A 20746-nucleotide genomic window follows, 5' to 3' on the forward strand; every position below is an offset into this window, starting at 1 on the left:
AGGGACTGGGAAGGAAAGAACAGAACTGCCTGTTCACAGGTGACACGATCGTCTCTTAGCAAACCCAAAAGAATCAACAAAACCCCTTGAACCAACGGGGATACGAGGTTAATACACAGAATCAACTGTTTTGCTACATACCAGCCATGAACAAGCGGCATGTGAAATTAAAGACATAATACCATTGGCACTACCCCCAAATGAAACACTTAGGTATAAATCTAACAAGATACGTACAAGGCCTATGCAGGAAAATGACAGAACTCTGATGAATGAAAGCAAAGAAGAACTGAATAAGGTTTCTGTGAACCAAATTTGTTTCTGCCCCAGAATTTGAAATTCTGGCAGTCGATGTTTAATTCGTTCTCCATAAACCCAAATGCATTAGGACTAAAAAGGGACAGCGGACAGTTACCTGGTGGAACGTTTTGGAGTCGTTCCTATTTTAGTGATAAAGCTGAAAAAAAAACAACCAGGCACAGGAGTTTTTTCTGTTGCAAAATGTGGGCGGGCGGGTCGCCGAGGGGGCGGGGGGTGGCGGGCGGGCGCTCACCTTGTTGAAGACCCAGATCTCCCCGTTGACGGTGGGCCGGGGCACCCCGTGGCCGTTGTAGTGGAAGAGGACCCGCTCCTCCTTGGCATTCCGGCGCAGGGACGTGCACAGCTTCTTCACTTCGTCCACGGTCGGATCGAGGCTCTGCTTGTACCGGGCCTGTGGCAGGAGAAATGGGTGAGAGACTGGTGCTGGGCCTGCGGGGACGCCTGGCCCACGTGTGCACTCCGTCCTCAGCGCCGCGTCCGCCTTGCCCAGCTGCGTGACCCGGGACAAGCGACCCCGAGTCTCGTCGTGTATGAAACTGGGATGAGAACTGCTTCACGTGGTGGTCGGGAAAATTCACTCACTCAACGAGCATTGTTTGAGAAGCCCCATGAAGACCACAAGAGATAAAGGGCAGCCTGCCACATGCCACGCAAAGGAAACGGGCTGCGCTTGGCACGAAAAGAGCTCTCAGAAGCCCCGCGTCCTTCTGAAAACACAACCTGGAACATGGAAGAGACAATTTGCTAAAAAATGAAGAACAGTTAAAAAAAAATGAAGACAGAAAGAAAACAAAGGGGTTCTGTGTCTGTGTCACGTCTGCCCTGTGGCTCCCCTCCCTCCATTCCTGCCTGGGCCGAGCCGAGGAACGTTAAGGACTCGCTGAAGCAGCAGGACCTAAAAGTAATGCACACAAATCAACAGCCTTTATACAAACAACAAGCGGTCGCGGCACCAACTGCACGGAACTCCCACTTATGAAGCAACAAAGGTGAAACGCGCAGGCATGAACTCAAGCAGAGATGCACGAGTCCCAGCCAAGGAAGCTTCACCCGCCTGGACGGCCCAGCAGCAGGCCTGAGCACCTGGGCACTGTCCGCTGCAGGGCAGGACGCTCGTGCTCCCCAGGCTGACGGACAAGTGGGACGCATCCCCAACACGACGACACGCTGTGTTGCGGAGTCAGGCAGGTGCCACGTTAGTTCACGAGGGAAATAAACAAGCCAGAGCAGCCAGGAAAACACCGATGAGGGAAAACCAGGAGGAGGCCTGGCCCCACCCCCCGGACACTGAGCCTCCTGCGGGATGAGGTGGGGGGGCCGGAGAGGCCAGCGGGCCAGAGGAGCTACTGTAAGGCCCAGACCTGAAGCCGAGCACGTTTCCTGGCCCCCGGGTGACCAGTGGTTCACGGTCGCGACGTCATGGACACTGACTTCATTTCACTGAGAGCCATGCAGACTGCAGGACAGCTGCGTGGGGGGCGGGCGGCGTGTAGACAGCGCGGCCAGGACGGGGGAGTGGGCGACGCCCGTGTGCTCGTCAGCAGTCTCCCTACTTCATGGTCACTTCTCTTTGTTTGGTTTCAAAGCCCTTTTAACGGTAAATGCCCAACCTAAAAGGACCAGGAGCAGAAGAACTGCACCCACACCGGATGTCACGGAAGGAGCGACGCGAGCGAAAGCACGGAAGCCGCGCCAGGGAGGCAGCGGAGACGCCCACGTGCCCAAGCCCATCAAGCGCAGCATGAACACGTCCTTTAAAGATACGGCGTGTCTACAGGAGGGTTTGCCTCTAGGTGGGGACTGTGTTCTGATTTTTAAAAATGATGTACATGTTTAAAAACGATGTTTACCTGTTTTTTTGATAAACTTTTAAAACCATATTGAAAAAGTAAAGTGAAAACCAATAAGCCCCGTGCTGCGAGGCCCCTGCGGAGGACATGGGTGGGCAGGGGGCGTGAGCAGCGAGAGGTGGCACCTGAGGCCACGGCTCCCTCAGAGGGCCGGGCGCCCGGCACGGCCTCGCACAGCACGCGCTCAGGAAGCACAGCCTCCGACTCGGTGTGCACCTATCTGCACAGGCTCTGCTGCGACATCCACAGCTGCCGAGGGACTGTCACCGTCCACTGACGTTGATTACAATAATCAGTAATGAAACAAATCAAAACGACAAATGCCATACGCGTGAAATCACGCGTCCGGGCAGGTGCTCAGATGTCGGTCAACGCTTCTCTCTACGTTGGTACCTGGAATTCTGCATAGGAAAGTTACGAAAACAATACAGAAAAACTGGTAAACTGCTTGTGCGTGTTCTGGGTGAGACAGAAACAAGGCACTGAGTCTTCAGCTCCAAATGCCCGCACTCTGGTTAGTCGCAGAATACAAGATGAGGGTGCTTGATAAATGACAACCCAGTTCTGGGGACACAGAAGGGAACATTTCACTGAGACGCTGTGACTTTGGACGCACGCCCTCCTCACCCACACCCCATGAAACTACACCTCAGGCTTCCCGGTGGCTGATGAGAGGAACTTTCTCTTCACAGAGAATCCTGGTGGCAGAAAGGAGGCCGAGTCACATACTGTCTCCCTCTAATCTCTAACGATGGATCCGGGTACCACACAGGAGATGACCGGCCAACGTGGCCATCCTAAAGGAGGCAGCCCACCAGCTAGACGACTCTGTGCCCCCGAACACTCCCTCCCATAGGGCCGACCTGGCCACGCCTCTAGATTTGCCAACATGCTGGGGCAAGAAGGCGGGGGTGGGGGGCTGGCAGCGACTGGCGAAGCCCAGACCACGCCCCAGCTTCTTCAACCAGCAGGCAGCAGGAAGGGACGCTGACTGGCGAACTGTGTGGCTCGGGCGGGACGCCGCCGTTTGGGTTAATTATGCGGATCTGAAGGGTACACAGGCCCGTCACGGTGCGGTCCCCTTACTCGCAAGTGTCCCGAATCGATGCACAAGCTCCGAGTGTATTTTTTAAAGTCGTAATTATCTCTAGAGATACACTGAAATATTTACGGATGAAATTATATGATGTCTGGAATTTGCTTCAAAATAAGCCAGGGGCGTGGGTGGGAGAGGGGAGTGGGCGGTGGCACAGAAGCAGCCTGGGAACAAGCTGATAACTACTGAACACAGATGACGGGTACATGTAAAAATTTTCCATAATAAAAAGTTTAAAAATTAACAAATGAATAAGCCACAAAAACAAATAGGGAGCCAAACAAGCAGACAGCACTTGGAACCATCTCCGTGACGAACAGGAAGTCCTGTGGGGTCGCTTTCACACGGAGCTTCACTGAACTTGACGGTAAAGTTGAAACCGGCTACTTCTCATCCCAAGCTGTCCACAGGCTGCGTTTCCCAAAGCATGGCCAGATGTTCCCAGATGTCCACACAGGTAGAAATCTCATGTGTTCTCAGCACAGATAAGCTATACGTACCAATAATCTGAAAGGTTAACACACCTGGAAAACGTATGTTTCCTAAACGTAATACAGATGCTCATCTGACTCTGAAAATCTTCCCAAGTCTTAGACGCAAAAAGAAAGTTATCATGATGGTGAAGATACAGTCAGCTTACCCTGAACGAGGAAATTTGTCTCCGATTAAGAGTCTGACTTTTCACTGTGGGTCCCGGTGCCGACATCGCCCAGCTAACTTGATGACAGCTGTACCGTCTGGCTGTCCCTACAACTGGGTCATCTCTGTAGTTTACAAAGCACTCGGCTGCATCATCTCCCCTGAGAACTGACAGCGCTGCCCGAGGCTGAGCCTGGCCGGAGGGCTGTGCTGTGGGCTGCTCAGTGAGGGGCGGGCCTGCCTGTGAGGACATGACCGACCGCGGGCCCGCTGTCCCCCGCTCCAGGCCACCAGGCAGTCCTGGACCTGTGAGGACGTAAATGGTTTGCCGGGAGGGGCTGTAGCTCCTCTAAGCGCTCGCTGCCCGGGTGCAGGGCCGGCATGGATCCTGCACGCCCACCTCTGTGCACGGGGGCGGCAGGAATGTCACCAGCCTCGGGAGGGAATCCTGCTCGCTTTAGAAAGGCCGCGTATCAATAAAGACTGCAAGGCCTGAAATAACCTCATACATGTTTGAAAGCACTCGAAGCAACACTTTCAGGCTAGGTCACATCCCAAACCAGATACGCTGCCTTCTAGCACTTCAGTGATTTTCAACCCCCCAGACCCGCAGCAGGCCGGCACCAGCTAGCAGAAGAGGCCACCACAGGGCAGTCCCGCCCGCCCAGGGGCCCGTGTGTGGGTTAGGCGGCCCCCCTTGCCCCCCAGGGCCCGGGGCTGCGGGAAGGGGCTGGGCTCCAGCACCGCGTCGGTGCCCGCTGCTGACCCCCGTCTTGAACACGTGGACTCGCACACACAGGCCGGCCCCGGGCTACACACACGTGTGAGTGCGTGAACACTGTCAGCTGCGCGTGTCAGTAACATCCTACAACATCTGCAACTTCTGTAAAGGTGACACTCTCACGCGCGCAGTGTCCGCGACCTGGAGGGTGACGAAGCAGGAGGCGCAGCCGTCTGTGCTGGATCCGGTGTCCGCTGCGCTGACGCAGCATTTCCTGAGCTGGTGCTTGGAGCCCAGGTGCGGGGCTGCGTGTGGAGCCAGAGCCAGAGGCACAGGCGGCAAAGCCGCAGGAAGTGCCCTGGCACCAGTCGGCCACCTCTGAGGAGGCCACAGGCACACCCGGGCAGCCAGCTTTGGTGGCCGGTGGGGTGGGGTGGGCGGTAGGTGGCACAAACGTGTCATCTCTGGCTGCCGGAACCCCCTGCTGGGCACAGACAGGACACTGCAGCTGCCCTCACGGGGAGGGCGCCGAGCAGGGACAGCGGGGCAGCAGGACCTCGACGCACGGACCTGTCCTTCCCTTCTGCTGCAGCCGCCATGACTCCGTGGCTGGGTGACGGCATGTGTCCTTCACAACTCTTCACACGCACAGAGCTGGCCAGTGTCCGCTGGGGGCACACTCGTGGGCTGCCACCTCGCTGGCCCCAGAGGGCAACAAGGCCGGGCCTCGTCGCCACAGGAACCACACCGTCAGCGGTGCCCTCTGGTGGCGGAAGGCCCTGGACAGACTTTGCGCCCTGTTGCTGACGAGGGCACAGGAGAGGGCCAGCGGCTCCAGCTGGGACCAGCAGCTCTATCTGTGCGAGCTACGTGACGTTAACCCTTACGGCCTCCACTTGCGGGGCTCCCGATGAAATAAATCTCAGCTGGCATCTAAAATCAATTACACTGAAGGTCCCAGGTAGGACGGCCGACGTGGGAAGTGCAGGATTGTCCCGCTGGGGGGCTCGCCGCTCACCCTCACGCGTTGGGTTCTGTGAAGGCCGGACAAGCCCCTCCTCGGGGCAGGACGGCACTGGAGACAGGTGGACAGGTGGCCTCGTCCGTGGTCCTGCCACCCTCCCCGGGCACGGCGCTCCGCAAAGCCTGAATGGTGAGGCGGTTCCGGGGGGCAGAGTTCTCTTCTCCGCAGCGGACGGTGGGGAAGCACGGTGGCAACCCCGTACGGTGACAGCCGTGCTGGACAGGGAGGCGTGAGGGCCTCGGCGTCCCCGCCTGTAGGCTGGAGTGCTGACCGTGCCTCTCTCAGGCTGCCACGAGGAGGACGCACGTTTAGGCCAGCCGAGCACTGCCCCTCGCAACTCGACGACCAGGCTCTGCGCACGAGCCGCCACCCAGTTCTTCATCCCGGAGACACCGCAGCTCAGAAATGAGCAGCACTGACGGCGCCTGTGGCCGAGCCCGCCTGGAGGGCTGAAGCCCTGTGAAAGCCCCGGCACCTCTCTCTCGGCACTGTCCTCAGAGGCCACGCTGCCATCTCAGAGGACCACTGGGACTGGGAAAACCTCCGCGACGAGGACAGACATGGTGACCCCCCCACTGTGCTCCCCAAGACAACGGCTGACTTCTCCACCCCTCGGAGTGGAAGCGAGTGGCAGTCAGGGCAGCGGGGGACTGAGGAGAGAGAGCGGCCACCACCCATGACGTTAAAACGATGGACATAAAAGATGCCCTACGAGGAAAACGGGCAGAAGACTGGAACAGACGATTCACAGGAAAGACATGGCACGGGCCCTTCAATGTGCCACCCTGTTCACCTGTACTCAGAGTACGGTGGCAGGCAGAACCACCCCAAGGCAGGACAGCCCCCTGGCCGCCAGCCTGCACACCTGCACAGGTGGGCGCACACGGAAAAGTACCACCGGGCACTGTGTCATCAGGTGCTCTCACGTGTAAAATGGCACATGCCCCGAGGCAAGGAATCTGACACCGACCCCTAAAACTGTGCATTTTTTGACCCAGTGACACTATTGCTATGAATTTACCTTAAAGGTACACCCTTAACAAGACACAGTGGAGAAACCTGGCAGACACCACCTTAATGACGTGACCCAGCATCCCCAATAACAGGACGAGACGACAGCAAACGCCCCCCGTCGGTGCCGGAGAGGGTGACGAGCGCCCCCTGCAGCGCTCCGCACGGGAACAGGCCCGGCCCTGCTCCTAAGGAAACGAGGGAAACGCCAGCTGGGGCGGCAGGGTGAGCGCGTCTGGGGCGTGATGGGCCAGAGCCGGAGGGACGGCGAGTGGCAGCGGGAGGCCGTGCATGAGCCTGGGGTGAGCCCGGCCCCATGGGGAGTCAGGACGCAACGCAACAGCTGGCAGAGTCTGATACGGAACAGCTCAGAGCACAGAACTGAGTCGACGAGCCCATCCTGAGTGTGGCGAACGTACCTGTTATGTAAGAGGACGTCTTTGCTCCCAAGAACGACACACTGAAGTATTTATGGGTAAAGGGACAAGATGTTTGCAAATTATTTTTGAATGGTTCCAAAAAAAGTTAAATGTACGTGTGTGCGTATGAGCACGGGTCCGCGTGACAGAGCAGAGTCCCCGATCTCCGTGTGCTCCGTGGGGACTGCTGTCGGCACCCTGGCCCAGTCCCACGAGCAGACGGTACAGGGCAGGCGTGCAGCCCACTGCTTTCTGTACGACTATGGAACAAACAGCACGCGACAGCACCCACCCCCTCCAAGGGCCTGCACCCCACCCCGGTCCGGCTATCTCTTTCAGTCACGGAAGCTTCTAGGACTTCTGCACCTGCTGGGGCTGGTCACTCTGGTGGTTTTCATTTCTCAGTGTTTCCCTGGCTGGCTGGCCTGTTTGTTGTCCCGTGTAAACTTTAATATCTACTTGTGTAACTCCATGTGTTGAAAGGCACTGGTGCTTTTACTGGGATTGCATGAAACGCACTAATGAACTTGGGCAGAACAGGGCCTCTGTAAAGCCACGTCTTGCCCTCCATGAACAGGGAGTCGGCTTCCTTGGTTTTCGGGAGCGAGCACATTCAAGTTGACCACAGAGGTTTCACTCTTTGTTGTGAAGTTCACTTCTACGGCGGGGCTGTGATGCAGAAGCCGCCACTGGCACATCTAAATGCATGGCTGTAGCCACGTTCCAATAAAACTATTTATAGAAAGACAACAGGCCCGGGGGCCATCGTTCAGTGTCTCTGCCTTTCTGAATGTTTTGCTTGTTGGGTGCCGATAGGAAACGTTCGGTGATCTCGTTTTATTTATAGGACCTGAAATCTTCCCCGTTTGCTTCTTTTCCCCTTGCCGGTGACCTGATGCCACGTCTATCTCCTCTGTCTTCTGCAGACACTTGCCTGTATCTTTAAGCCTCGCCCTGTGACCTGCGCTCTGCTTTCCCTGGTCACCTGTATCGGTGTCCTCAGACCGAGGTGGCCTTGGTCTTCCCGGCAGTGGTTTCAGACCAGCCTCGGGCCCTGTCACCAGCTCCTTCTCCCCTCCTGGCAGCTCTCCCCGGTTCGCCGTGGCACTCGCAAGGCCGGGCGTGGGAGCCGGAGGGGATAATAGAGAGAACGTGTTGAGGTTCGGGTCTGTCCTTACTTTCACGTTGATGTCCTTACTTTCAGTATGATGTGTTGGGCTGAGCACACGGTTTTCATATACTTTAATTTCCCCCTTATTCTTCTGTATTGCTTTGGAGGAAAAATTTCTGAGACAGGGACGTAAAATACCACCACTGTTGTCAGCCACCTAGAAGTTGCCATTCCTTGTTTTCTTGGAGCCTAGACACCAGTGAACAATACTGATGTCAAAGTGACATCAAAATGATAACAATAATAACGACTCTTTATTTGCATGTAGTCCATCCTGTGCAGTAACCACATCTGTGGGAGGAAAAGGAGCGGGCGTGTTTGCTAGTGTCTGTACGCTATTATTTTTCAAGGTGGCAAGGCAAGGATCATGTGCCACATTTAGGGGTTACAGTACAGTTTTGGGTTACACCTTCTTTATCGTACTTCAGAAATGGAGAGAAAAGTTAGGATAGTTTGTAAAGCATAGGATTTTCACTTAGAAATGTAAAAGGCAAATATTAAAATGACAGGAAGAGGAGGAGGGGAAGGAAGGAAAGACGGAAGGACGGAATGAATGGAAGGACGGACGGACGGAAGGACGGAAGGAAGGAAGGAAGGAAGGGGTGTATTTATTGCCAGGCATGGGAAAACGCTTCCTTTCCCACCCCCGTGAGCAGCCCCCGGCGCGTAAGCAAGCGGGAGCGCACCGCAAGCGCAGCCCTTACTCCCAGGACGCACGTGCCAGGCCCACCAACGCCAGCCCTGTCTCAGGAGGCTGCGCCCGAGCCTGTCCTCTGTCATCTCCCGCTGTCCCACCTGCCCCGATGCTCCCGTTCAGACAGGCTCAGGCACCCCGCGACCCGGGAGATGCCCGGACACCGGCTGCCTCTCAGGGAACGTAGAGCTGCAGGTTTCTCGCTTTTGACGCTGTTTCCTATCATTTCGGTCAAAGCTGGAGATGACTTTACCTCCACACTGACTCACTTCCCTCAGAAACTTTTGGGTTTAAGCAAATTCCAGGCACTAGTCACCTTGATTCAACCACTCAACTACCGGAACTCTCCAAGGTAATAAAGCAAAGACAGGTCATTACAGGTTTGCACAGACCCTCCAAACTCCTCTGCCTCTCACCAGCACAAGGCTCCCTGACCTATAAATTTCCAGAACACTTTCAACTCTAGGTGGACTTAATACTATCCACCGACTGTGTACAGCAATTCATCACCGGAAACGTCTGTACTGGATATCAAGGGGTCGGCTACCTCTGTATTTCTTTCAGAACCGTCAGGCTGTGCCACTCACACTGTGATTTAGTGCAATCCATGTTCTCAAAAATGCTTCGTCATACCACCCGATTTTAAGATTAGGACCTGGGGCCATTACACCCCTTGGCGAAACCAGCAAGGAGATCGCATCTGCCGCGATAAAAGGTCACAGGTGAGGGAACATCAGCACCGTGGTGACTTGGGTTCCTGGGCTCCTCTCACACCACAAAGAGGAAATGCTGGGAGTGGGGAATATGCGCCGGCAGGGACATCTTCTCAGCGACAGTTAAGCCAGGCGCCTGGATACGTCAACAAGGAAAGACCTTTTTGGTGAGCAGCGGCCGCCAGGCCCTGTGCCGGAGCGCGCGGAGGGGGTGGGGTGGGGTGTTTGCAGCCACGAGTGGCTTGAGGAGCAGGAGACAACACCCAAGGCCCAGGGGAGGGGGCCAAGAAAGGTGTCCCTCCAGAAGAGTGGGCCTGCAGACACCCACGCAGAGGAAGGTCCAACCAAAAGCGAGAGCACACCACCAAGGAAAGCCATGTCTCTAACCCCTGTAAGAAGCAGAGCGAGAGCCTGGTCTTGACATGGGTTTGCAAAGGCGTTTTCCCTGGGTGGGACACAGAAACCTCAAGACAGGACTTCAAATCACCCTGATTGTCAGGGTCCTTATGTGCTTGACGGAAACACACCTAAACAATTTCTGGGGAAAAAAAATTCATCTCAAGCTTCAAAGACTTCACACCGTTAAATTTCAAAGGAAAACAACTCACTGCTAATATTTTAAAAGTGCATTAGGACACAGGTACCATACCAGAAAGCCAACCAAAACAGTGGCTGAATCAGAAGATATACAGACTTCAGATACCAAAATAAGTTGACGTAAGATAACTTTATTTAATGTCTTTTAAGAAAGAGAATTAAAATAGAAGACCAGGATCAACAGATAAAAAAAAAATTTAATGTCCTAAGAGAACTTGAAATAAAAATGAAAAGGCTTCATAAGTTTGGACATAGCTGAACAAAGGATGTGTGAACTGGAAGATAGAGCTGAAGAAACTAGAATGTAACCACAGAGATGCAATCAGAAAACACATGAGAAAGGGGTTAATAGGAAAAGTTTGAAGAACACGGTGAGAAGGTGCAACACAGTTTTGATAAGATTCAAACAGAAGTAGGAATGGGGGACAGCAATATTTGAACGGATAATGGCTGTGAAATTACCAGAACTTATAAAAGACGCCAATTCCTGAATTTTTGAATCCCACTGAATCTCAAGCAGAATGAACAGAAATTTACACTGTACACATATTAATGGATCTGCAGAGCCCTGAGCAAAGAGAAGCTCTTGAAAGCAGACGGGAGGAAAGACAAACCGCCCTAAAGGAGAAGATTCTGGGTCAATGGCTGACTTCTCGAAAGTGATACTAGAAGCCAAAAGACGTGGAATTACAGCTTTGACATGCTGAGAGAAAATAAATGTCACACAACTCTATGCCAAGTAAAAATAAACCTTTTCTAGAGCAAGAGTAAGATAAACATATTGAGATGGCAGAAACTGAGAAAGCTCATCCCAAAAGAGACAACGAAGACAAAGACATTCTAAAGGATGAGCTTCAGACGGGAAAATGGTTACACCGAACGGTTAGAGATGCAAAGGAATCGGTAAATACTGGTGAAAAAGTAAACTATATAAAAGGGTAATCATACGATTCCAGCTCGATCCCCTGAGAAGGCCTAGAAATGTCTGACACAGGCACAGGGGACAAGCCCGAACGCCCAGACTGCAGTTCTGAAATACAGTTTCTCACGAAAGGAAACCGAAACTCATGGGGAAACGGCTTCCTCCAGGTCCGCCACAGGAAATGCACAAGGTGAACCCGAACCGTCCTGTCGTGCCAGATAGCAAGGAAGCCACACAGGGACAAGAGGGACAAGGACTTGGTGACAGGACCTGGGAGCCAACCAGAAGAGGCCCCACTAACTAAAGATGGGACAATTTGAGCTTCGATAGTAATCAAAATCGGCATGAATTAAAACCCGTCCAATACGTTTAAAATCTCTAAGTTCATAATGACATAATAAAACGTGCTTTCCCGTCCTCCTGTCTGTGCAGTCCGCGCCACAATGCTCCTCAGCCACATGACTTCCTTTGACCAGCGGGCCACGTGCAAGTGTGATGCAAATAGAAGCGTGACGAGCAAAACTCCAGCCGATTCGACCACTGGACCGCCTCAATGACTGCAGGAGAAACCAGCGGGGACCTGCCGAGTGGGCGTGGCCAAGCTGCGCAAGGGAGCCAATCAGCGCCCACTGCTTTCACTATGTGCACTGGGAGCCAATCAGCGCCCGCTGCTTTCACTATGCGCACTGGGAGCCAATCAGCGCCTGCTGCTTTCAGCTGCCAGGCTCTGGGGCAACTGGAACAAAGGCCACTAGAACTCACCACGCAGAAAAAAAACTGGGGTTACTCTCAGACAGATGATCGCATCAACGGAACTCTGCAGCACAGCGTTCCACTCGTGGCCGCCTGCAGCCTCTTGGGGAAGAAGGCAGGTTGTCCGCGTTCCGTGCTTTCCTCCTGGATGCGAGCGTCCGCAGAGCGTCGCCGGGCTGTCTGTCTTCCACAGTCGTTAGCAACGCTGGGCACCTGACCACGTTCACCGTAAATCACATGGATAAACTATAAACCACGCGCATGTGAGGAGGAAATGGAAGAACAGTAAATCTCAGACTATTTTCTTGGTCATTTTCGAGTTTTAAATAACAAAATAAGTCCGAGAACCACGAGCACACACACAGCCACGAAGTTGGCCTGACAACGCCAACACCAAACAAGCAAACCCGGCGACATAAATTTGAAAATTAATGTAAAGATAAAAAAAGGCACCCAGGACAGAAGCGAGGATTCGCCCTCCTTCCCCCAATGGCAACAGGGGTTTATTCTCACCGGCGAGTGCTGAGCCCCGTGCACGGTCGTGTGTGCCGACCCGCACCCCCGGGCAGCGCAGCGGGCTGTGCACACCCGCGCCCGGACACGTGGGTGACGCACCGCACTGACGTGAGGCCGGCATCGCGACAGGAACTTCCGGCCGTGCCCATCCGTGGGGCCGCGGCCACGCCCGCGTGCGCGGTCAGCTGCTGTTACGCACAGCTGTACTGAGCTAACACTTCACACGTGTGTTTTACGCACATTATGTCCTTTGGTGTTTGCGGCAACCCCGTGGGGGGACACTGTCGTTACCCTCGTTTCCAGGTGTGTAAAATGAGGTACAGTGAGGAAGAACCCCACGCGGGGCCCTGCTGCCAGTGGGCGCACCCTGCCCACACCCCAGTGCCCAGATGAAGGCGGGGAGTCCCGCTCTGGGGAAACTGGCCACCGGCTGGCCGGCGGTCAGAGAAAGCCCAGCCCTCAAGCACCTCATCTAGGAGCGTGCTGCCAGCCTCCCCGTAAGAAGCCCTCTCAGAAATGCCAGGGGATAGATGGAGCCCAGACTCAGATGACCTCCCCAAATCTGCAACATAACACAAGCGGTCTACAGTGGGGACCTATGTCAGAAACAGTGAAAGTTGCCCCCTCCCCCTCCACATGGCACCAGTTTCCACGTCCCTGGAACCAGCCAAGTCTCCCGCATCTCGCCGTGTGGCCCCTGCCCTCCCACAGCCACCGGGGTGGCCCGAACTCAGAGCACAGCTGGTCACCGCGAGCACCCCATGCGCCTGTCCCCATTCGTTCCCACACGCTCAGTGCACACCGGTCACGCCTGAGATGCTCTGCAACAGAACCGACTTGGGATCAGCAAACATTCCAAAGCAGGGTCATTCTCTGCCTGGCATGGTGGCAAGGTTTCCGCTCAGCATCACGGGAACAGCGCTGTGCCAGAGACTGCAAGTTTTCTCCAGTAACGGCTCCACCCCTCTCCTGAATAACAGAACCCCTACTTTTCATGTTGGCACAGGGCCACCCAGACAATATTCCCAGGGTCCCCGTGAAAGTGCTAAGCGGAACTTTAAAGAAACATCCTTAGGTAAAGAGAGAGACCTTCCCACCTCTTCCGGCAGGGTGAAGTGCACGCGTAATGGCTGGAGCTCCGGCAGTCATTCTGAGCAACGAAGTGACCACAAGACTAGAATCCTTGCTGCAAGTCAGGGCCCTGATGTTACAGAGCACGCGGCAGCCCTGAAGGACAACTTCCGGATAACCTCCGGTGAGTGAACTCCAATTTTACTTACACTGCTGTTATTTTTTCCCCTGTAATTCTCAGCCAAACCCGACCCTACCAGAGTGAGCATAGGGAGATGGTAATGCAGCCACAGGACTAGCCCGAAATGGCCCTAGCCTGTTTCTAAGAAGACACTGAGCTGCTTTTCAGCGACAAGAGGCCAAGCTTGCAAGTCACACAGCAGACACGTGCACAGACAGCTCCGACCTCCAGCTGCACCGGGAACCGAGGTCTTGCTGCCCCCGCCCCAACACACACGGAACCAAAGGACCGGGACACAGCGATGACTCAAACATGGGAACCGGCCAGGTGCTGGGCCACTGTCCACGAGACTTAGTGCTGGATCCAAGGAGGATCCACGTCCCTCCTCCTATGACCGCCTGCCGGGGCTGCCACACACCTGTGACCCCCGTTCTGAACACCTGCCCTGCGCCCTGGACCAGGGGGGCAGATCCGGCTTGCGTTCAAGCACGGTGAGGGGCCAGCCGTGAGGGGCCAGCGTGAAGGGTGCACTCAAGGCCACCGCTCTTCCCCTCCAGTGTCCGAATCTGAGCCGACCACCTAGGCCAGGAAATGCCTGCTCAAATCCGCATTCTGTGATGTGGGCCTTTGTTTCAGAGATCAGTCCATCTACTGTATTTTTAAAAGAAACGACAGGTTCAACGTACAATGGAAGTAGTGACTGGAACTTAGCCAGGGGAGTGTGCTGCTTCCGCAGCGGCTGTGACAGCCAGCTGCAGCTGAGTAACTCACGATGACAGTAGCTGCCTCCTTCACAAGTCCTGCGGTCTCGTCTTGTGCGCAAGCACGCCATGCACATTATAACTTCCTTTCCCTACTGTCTGCACCTATTTCAAAAGGGAGAAGGTAATTCCACAGCCAAACGGAATGACTAAGGACAAAAAAAGACAACTAGACGCTGGAAAAGAAAATGAAGTCTGCAGATGGAGCACCCGAGAAAGGGCGCTCACTGCTCGGTGCCGGGCTGTGCGTCACCGTACCGCGAATCTGCGCAAGGCTGCTTCTCTCACCGTCCCTTTAAGGGCTTTTAAAAATATCCCTTCGTAATTTTAGCAAGCCCCTTCCCCACCCCATTTCCCAAATGCCTTTTCTAGAGGGATCCTAACCTGTCTGCAGTCACTACACACATCGCTGCCTCGTCACAGTGCTCTCTGCTGACACAGAGGGCAAGCAATACATCACGTGTCAGGAGGAGGAGGAAGAAACCAATAATGAGAGAGGGCTCTGAGTCAAGCCAGACGCCTCAGCATGCACGCTCACACACACACACACACACACTCATCCCGTAAATGGGATTATTAACCAGCACTAGGAGCCTCCTACTGTGCCAAGGGGACACAGGGACTCTGGGGGCCAGGAGGGAGGAAGGCCCTCGCCATAGCCAGTGGCTCGCGTGGAGCACAGAGCCTATACGGAGCAGACTGGACAGAAGACGGCCTCGCAGGGGGCACTAAAGGAAAGGGACAAGGCGGGCAGACGCCAGGCGAGGCCCAAGGTGACAGGGCTCTGAAAAATGAAAGCCAAAGAGCAGGGAAGAAAAGTTCAGGGTGGCCAAGCAGAGGTCACACACGGGGCCCCGGGCAGGCCGCCCTCCCACCCACGGCCAGCGCCGTCTGGACCTGTCACAGCCGAGCTGACGGGAGGCCTGGTGGCCACCCCGAAGAGCTATGCTTAGGAGTAATCAGAAAGGTGTGAGAAGCTGCGGGGGGCCAGATCATCCAGGTTAAAAGTCAAGATGAGGGTTCGGCAAATCTGACAGTGATGAGTGAACACCTACTGTGTGCCAGGACCATATACAATCAACGCAGACCACTCCTGCCCTCCCAGAGCTCCGTCCGATGGGGAGAACCAGATACCAACGTAATAAATATAAAAGACAGGGGAAAAGGGGGAAGGGGCGGGAGCGGTGACCGCAGAGCGGGAAGGCCCGTGGTGCAGAGACGAAGGCCTGGCGGGTGCAGACAGAAGAGGGGGCACGGTGGGGCGGGGGCAGACCAGGGGGAGGGTCGGGGTTCAGCAGAAACCCTGCAGGACGGCATCCCCAGTGCCCCACGGGCTGCAGGACCCTTGGAAGGGCTGGGGAGTGGACCGCAGATGGAGCCTCGGGACTGGATGGACAGCACCAGGACCCAAGGGCCCGGCAGCAGCTGAGAAACGCCTGGTGCCTGGGAAAGCCCCGAAAGTCACCCTGAGCTGGCAGCTGGGGTGGCTCGTGCACGGTCCGCCTCCCCCCGCAGGAACCTGCACAGACACGTCTTGCGAAGTGCCAGTCACAGCCCTAGCTGCAAGGGAGTCGGGAGGCGGCTCGGGGCCACCGAGGTGTGTGAGGCACCGTCAGGATGATGGAACCCCTCCCCCTTCCCCGTACTCGACTCGTCCTTCACAGCGCGCTGGGCAGGGGCTGAAACCGGCACTTGGCGTGTTTGTTCAAAGCACGTCCATCGTGTCCAAGGCTCTGATAGACATGAAGAACAGCCGCTGTCCCCAGATGGCAGGACCCACTCTGCCCCGGGTCCCCAGGCAGCTACTCTGCCACACGCGACACCAAGACCAGGGGTTAGGAAAACAAATGGCAAGAAATGAAGGTTGCCAAAAAGTCAGACGGAAAATAAATATAAACGTGAAAGGAAGCACCAAACTCTTCATTTTCTTTCTTTCAAAATAAACGAGAAAAGGCACTCAGGTATTTACTATAAAGCTATAAAACGCACACAAAGACCCCATTACAATGCGCGTGGCATGTTCGCACAGCAGAGGACTGCTCATCCACGTGGCTATGGGGAGGGCCATCTTTTCTGATGCTGTGTCACTGGCTTTTTTTGTCCACTTGAGAGCTCGTCCAGGGAAAGCTCGCGTGCCCCACGTGCCTCGGTGTGAAACCATAAGGAGTACAGAGTGGTCAGGGTCCCGGGGAGGGAGCCTGAGAGCCCCACTGTGAGCTCCTCTCAAGGGCCTTCGGGCAAAGAGTAAGTCCGCTGTAGGAGCTCAGGTGACAGAAGCTGGTCCTCACAGCTTAGAGAGTAACAGAACTTTACCTCTGCACCTGATAAACGCCAGACATCAGCAGAAGCAGGAAGTGGAAAGGGCCTGGGAATTCACGGGTGCAGCTCAGCAGCCACCCTTCGGCAGAGCTCACCGCCGATGACACCCGAGAAAGGGCCCGCCCCCGCCCCCCCCGCAGCCCTCGGGTGCTGCACTGAGGAAGATCCCAGGAACTGCTCGGCCTTCGAAACCTGCGCTGAGAATGGCCCCTGCTGAAACGCAGAGGCTCCTGCCGCTCCTTTCGTGGCAGGCGCTGGCACGCGGTCTACCCGGGCTTCAGAGTCCCATCAGAAGGTCACTCTGCCCAAGGCATTCACGTCTTTGGAAAACGGTAGATCCTTGAGGACTTTCCCATTAAGATGATCTCACAGAAAGGCTAACTTGGTCCAGAACATCGGGGCATTGATGGGAATCAAGTAAAAAGCTGCCAGGCGACTGCTGTTTGCGCGTTCCCACGCTCGCCGTCAGGCGCCCACCCCGTTGAGGCCTGCCGGGTCACGTCGGCGACCCCGCGTCCGAAGCGCAGCCGGCACACAGCAGGTCCTGCCACGGAGCCCAAAACAGTGTGTGTTTCTCCGACTGGTCGATAACTTGCCATCTTGGCCCCGAAAGACCCGGCCAAGCAAAGGGTGGGGCGCATGACGGACAAAACCACGGAGAGCGCTCACTGTCCGCCACGAGCAAGCCGGGCCCAGAACGGCCACATCCGCAGAATGCGGAATGAATGACCTGATCTCAGCTACCACCTCAGAACGTCACAGTCACATAGCCCAGAGAAACCAGCCTTGAAAGCAGCCTGAGCAGACAAAGGACACTGGCCGAGAGACTTTCAGGGGGGCAGGCAGGCCAGTTCTCTCTCAACTCCGTCCTCAAGGACGCAAGCAGACCGGCCTGGGCCGGCCAGCTGCCTGGGATGCCCGCCGCCCACAGCCCAGGCCGGGCTTGGCCCCTGCGCTCCCAGCCCAGACACGGCCACCTGTGGGGTCGCCCTGAGCTGCTTCTCCTCCTGCCCCGTGAAGGCGAGTGAGCCTGCCACCTCGGAGGCCTCACAGCCCGGCACGGCGGGAGGCCAGGTGTGCTGCGGAGGACACAGCGGACTCTCTCCTGGGGGCCGGTGCCGGGGAAAGGTAAGCGGAGACGGCGATTCCTGCCCGCGCGGGTTGCTGAGACAGCCCGACCGCACGGAAGGCTCGGGGCCAGCGCCATCCACGGCCCCTCCCGCTTCTCCGAGCACACGGACGGGGTCGCGGGCGGGCTCTCCAGCCTTCTCGGGGCGTGTGGGAACACGGTGGCCTGTGCAGCGTCCGATCAGGCCACAGCGGGCCCCCATGACCTCCGGTCAGACAGCCCTGCCCCTGCTTGTGCACGGGTCCCTGTCCCCACACTCCTGGTCTGCCCCGTGCCGGGCACGGCGCTGTGACTCCCACCTGCCCCCCCACCCCCCCCCCAGACTCCACGCTCCACGGTGGCAGGAACCATGCTGGGTTTTGCTCGGAGTCTGAGCACAGTGCAGCCCCAACAAACACAGGATGGACACTTGAGTCATGGCGGACGCGTGAGCCCATCGGTCGATCACCGTGTGCTCCCCGCAGGACATGGCGCTCGTTGCGAGGAGGAAGCATCTGCCTTTCACGGCCGCAGCACCAAGCCGAGTGCTGCACGCGTGGCACACGCCCGTCACGTTTTGTTGCGCCGCGCCCGGCAGAGGTGGTGCACGCGTTTGCCGTTCCCGCGCAGGTATTCGGATTTGACCCGGGACAGACCCGCCTGCACTCGCAACGATGACCCTACACTTTCTCATTTCTCTTGCAGGCCCCAGGAACTTGTGCTAAGACCACCTCTAACCTCCCCCTCAGATGCCTCCGGCAGGCCGTAAAGAGGGCACCAAGGCCTTCTCGAGCCCACACCAAGAGGAGGGGAGAGTGAGAAAAATAATCTATTTTCACAAGCCAAATTCAGAGAAAGGTAATTTTTTAGGTAATACCAAATAACAATATTTCATACTGAAAGAGAGAAAATACAGCTCTTCTCTAGAGAGAACCGCGGAAAACACAAAGCACATCCTCCTCCCTCTTCACTCCCACGAGCCCCTTGGGGATGGGAACGGCATCATGACAGACTCAGAATTCACGGAGACAGGCCGACTGGAGAGAAAGATGATACACGGTCTCGAGGGCTGTGAGACAAGCAACACCTCTTCCATATTTCCTACAAAGATTTCCCCACAGTTTTTAATATCTTCTACCGCTTTTAAGGAATAAATTTCTGGCCAGGACGCCTCGGTCACCATCAGGGCCGCCTCGGCTCTCCCGGGAGGCTGGACCCCGGTGTGCAGCAGCCCGGGCACTCCCTCAGGGCCCGGGAGGGTCTGGGGGACGGGCGCTGGCCTGAGCCCACGCCCCTGTCAACGACGGCAAGTGTGTTTCAGAAACGTCCTTTCAGATATTTTAATGGCCCAAGAAAGAGAGGATAGGAAACAGGGAGAAACCAGTAAAAACACAGAAGGACAGAAGGAAAAATAATCCAGGCAGTCTCCATAGCTCAGGGAAAAAAAAACAATTCTTGTTCCTTTTGGAGAGCAATAGAGATTAAAACTACATCAATATTCTGGACCTAACATTTATAAAGCACATTTCCGCTTCTAAGGAAAATTCCTGGTTCTTCTGAAGTAAATGAACACTATAAATTTATCCCAGGCACCTCAGAGTCGGCAGCCGACATCATTACAAATGCTCTGGTCTTGTCATCAAGGCTCCTGCGAGGCGCGGCCCCTCGCATCTCGTTAACCAGGCCAGGGATTCTGAGCTCTGCTCAGTGCCTCTCAGGAGACAGCGGGGAGGGGACGGAGCGGGAGGGGGAGAAGTGGCAGCAGCTTGGGCGGGCCACCCCAGCACTGGAAGCGGCACTGTTCATCACCAGGAGAGAAAGGGGGCCGAGCCTCCCGCCGCCTCTCCAGAGAGCGGAGCCGGCGGGCAGGAGAGCGGAGTGTGCAGGGCACAGCGAGAGCGGCAGCCACCACCACGAGGGTGAAGGTGCGCGTGCCCTGCGGCCAGCAGGTCCTGTCCCGGGACAGCCTGGAAGCAGGGCTGCGTTTTGCACCAGATGTGCCCAGCAGCCTCCACGGATCACTTGTGCTGGCAAAACCCAAAAAGAGCCAAATTTCCATTCTCCCGATTTTACAGTGGAAACAGGAGAAGCCACACGGGCCCAGGCAGGGAGGGCACAAGGTCGAAACCAGGCAAGCCGACCATGGCCGGCCAACGGTCCTGGGAGCACACACTCGTGCACACGCTTGCGTGCACACGGTCCCACTCTGGGACAGCCCCGTCAGGAAAGGGCTCGCTCTGCCAGACGAGGGGCTGTCGCCAGGGAGGGGCTCAGAAGACGTTTAAAGCCACAAGTCACCTTCTCCTTACGCCCAATCGTGGATAAAAGCAATTGACCTGATTATATTCTGAGCTGCGCATAATTCACGAGCTTCCACGATAAACACAGCGGCCTGATCCGCTCTCCACTGCCAGGGCACGTGAAAAACAATGCTGGGCCCCACTGCGAGAATTCATTCAACAACGGCGTCTCCTGGCTCATTTCTGTTCACGTCTCACGTCTCCAGAGTACGTGGAGGAAACTGGAAATAAGATTTCTCTGCACACTGCCCGGCTCCGCAAACAGGAGCAGATGACTCGTCTCTGTCGGGGTGGAGCTGCGTACAGAACACAGCAGGAAACACAACGGCCCACGACTGCGACCCCATTCCTGGTGTGTACTCCAGGGGACTGAAAACCTGTGCCCACACCAGGACGGCCACACGAACGCGCACGGCAGCATCACAGAACGGCCCCAGATGGGAAACGAGCTGAATGTGCATCGGGGGGATGGGAGACAAATGCCGGCACACGCCCGACGCCACGCCGCTCGTGGGACGAGGGCGGACTGCTGGACACGGTGACCCTCGAAGCCCGCGTC

General features: G+C 56.1%; 1 protein-coding gene across 3 annotated transcripts in view; it reads right to left on the reverse strand.

Annotated features, from left to right (window-relative positions):
- RPTOR (regulatory associated protein of MTOR complex 1) overlaps window positions 1–20746 on the reverse strand; it is a 204266-nt gene that overhangs the window by 118263 nt on the left and 65257 nt on the right. For all 3 annotated transcript variants that reach the window (XM_039859512.1, XM_039859511.1, XM_039859510.1), the window contains exon 4: window positions 554–712. In XM_039859512.1, coding sequence (XP_039715446.1) covers window positions 554–712 — 159 coding nt within the window. The remainder of the gene's footprint in view (window positions 1–553; window positions 713–20746) is intronic.

Source organism: Pteropus medius, unplaced genomic scaffold (genome assembly GCF_902729225.1).
Source record: "Pteropus medius unplaced genomic scaffold, Ma_sr-lr_union100, whole genome shotgun sequence".
NCBI lineage: Eukaryota > Metazoa > Chordata > Mammalia > Chiroptera > Pteropodidae > Pteropus > Pteropus medius.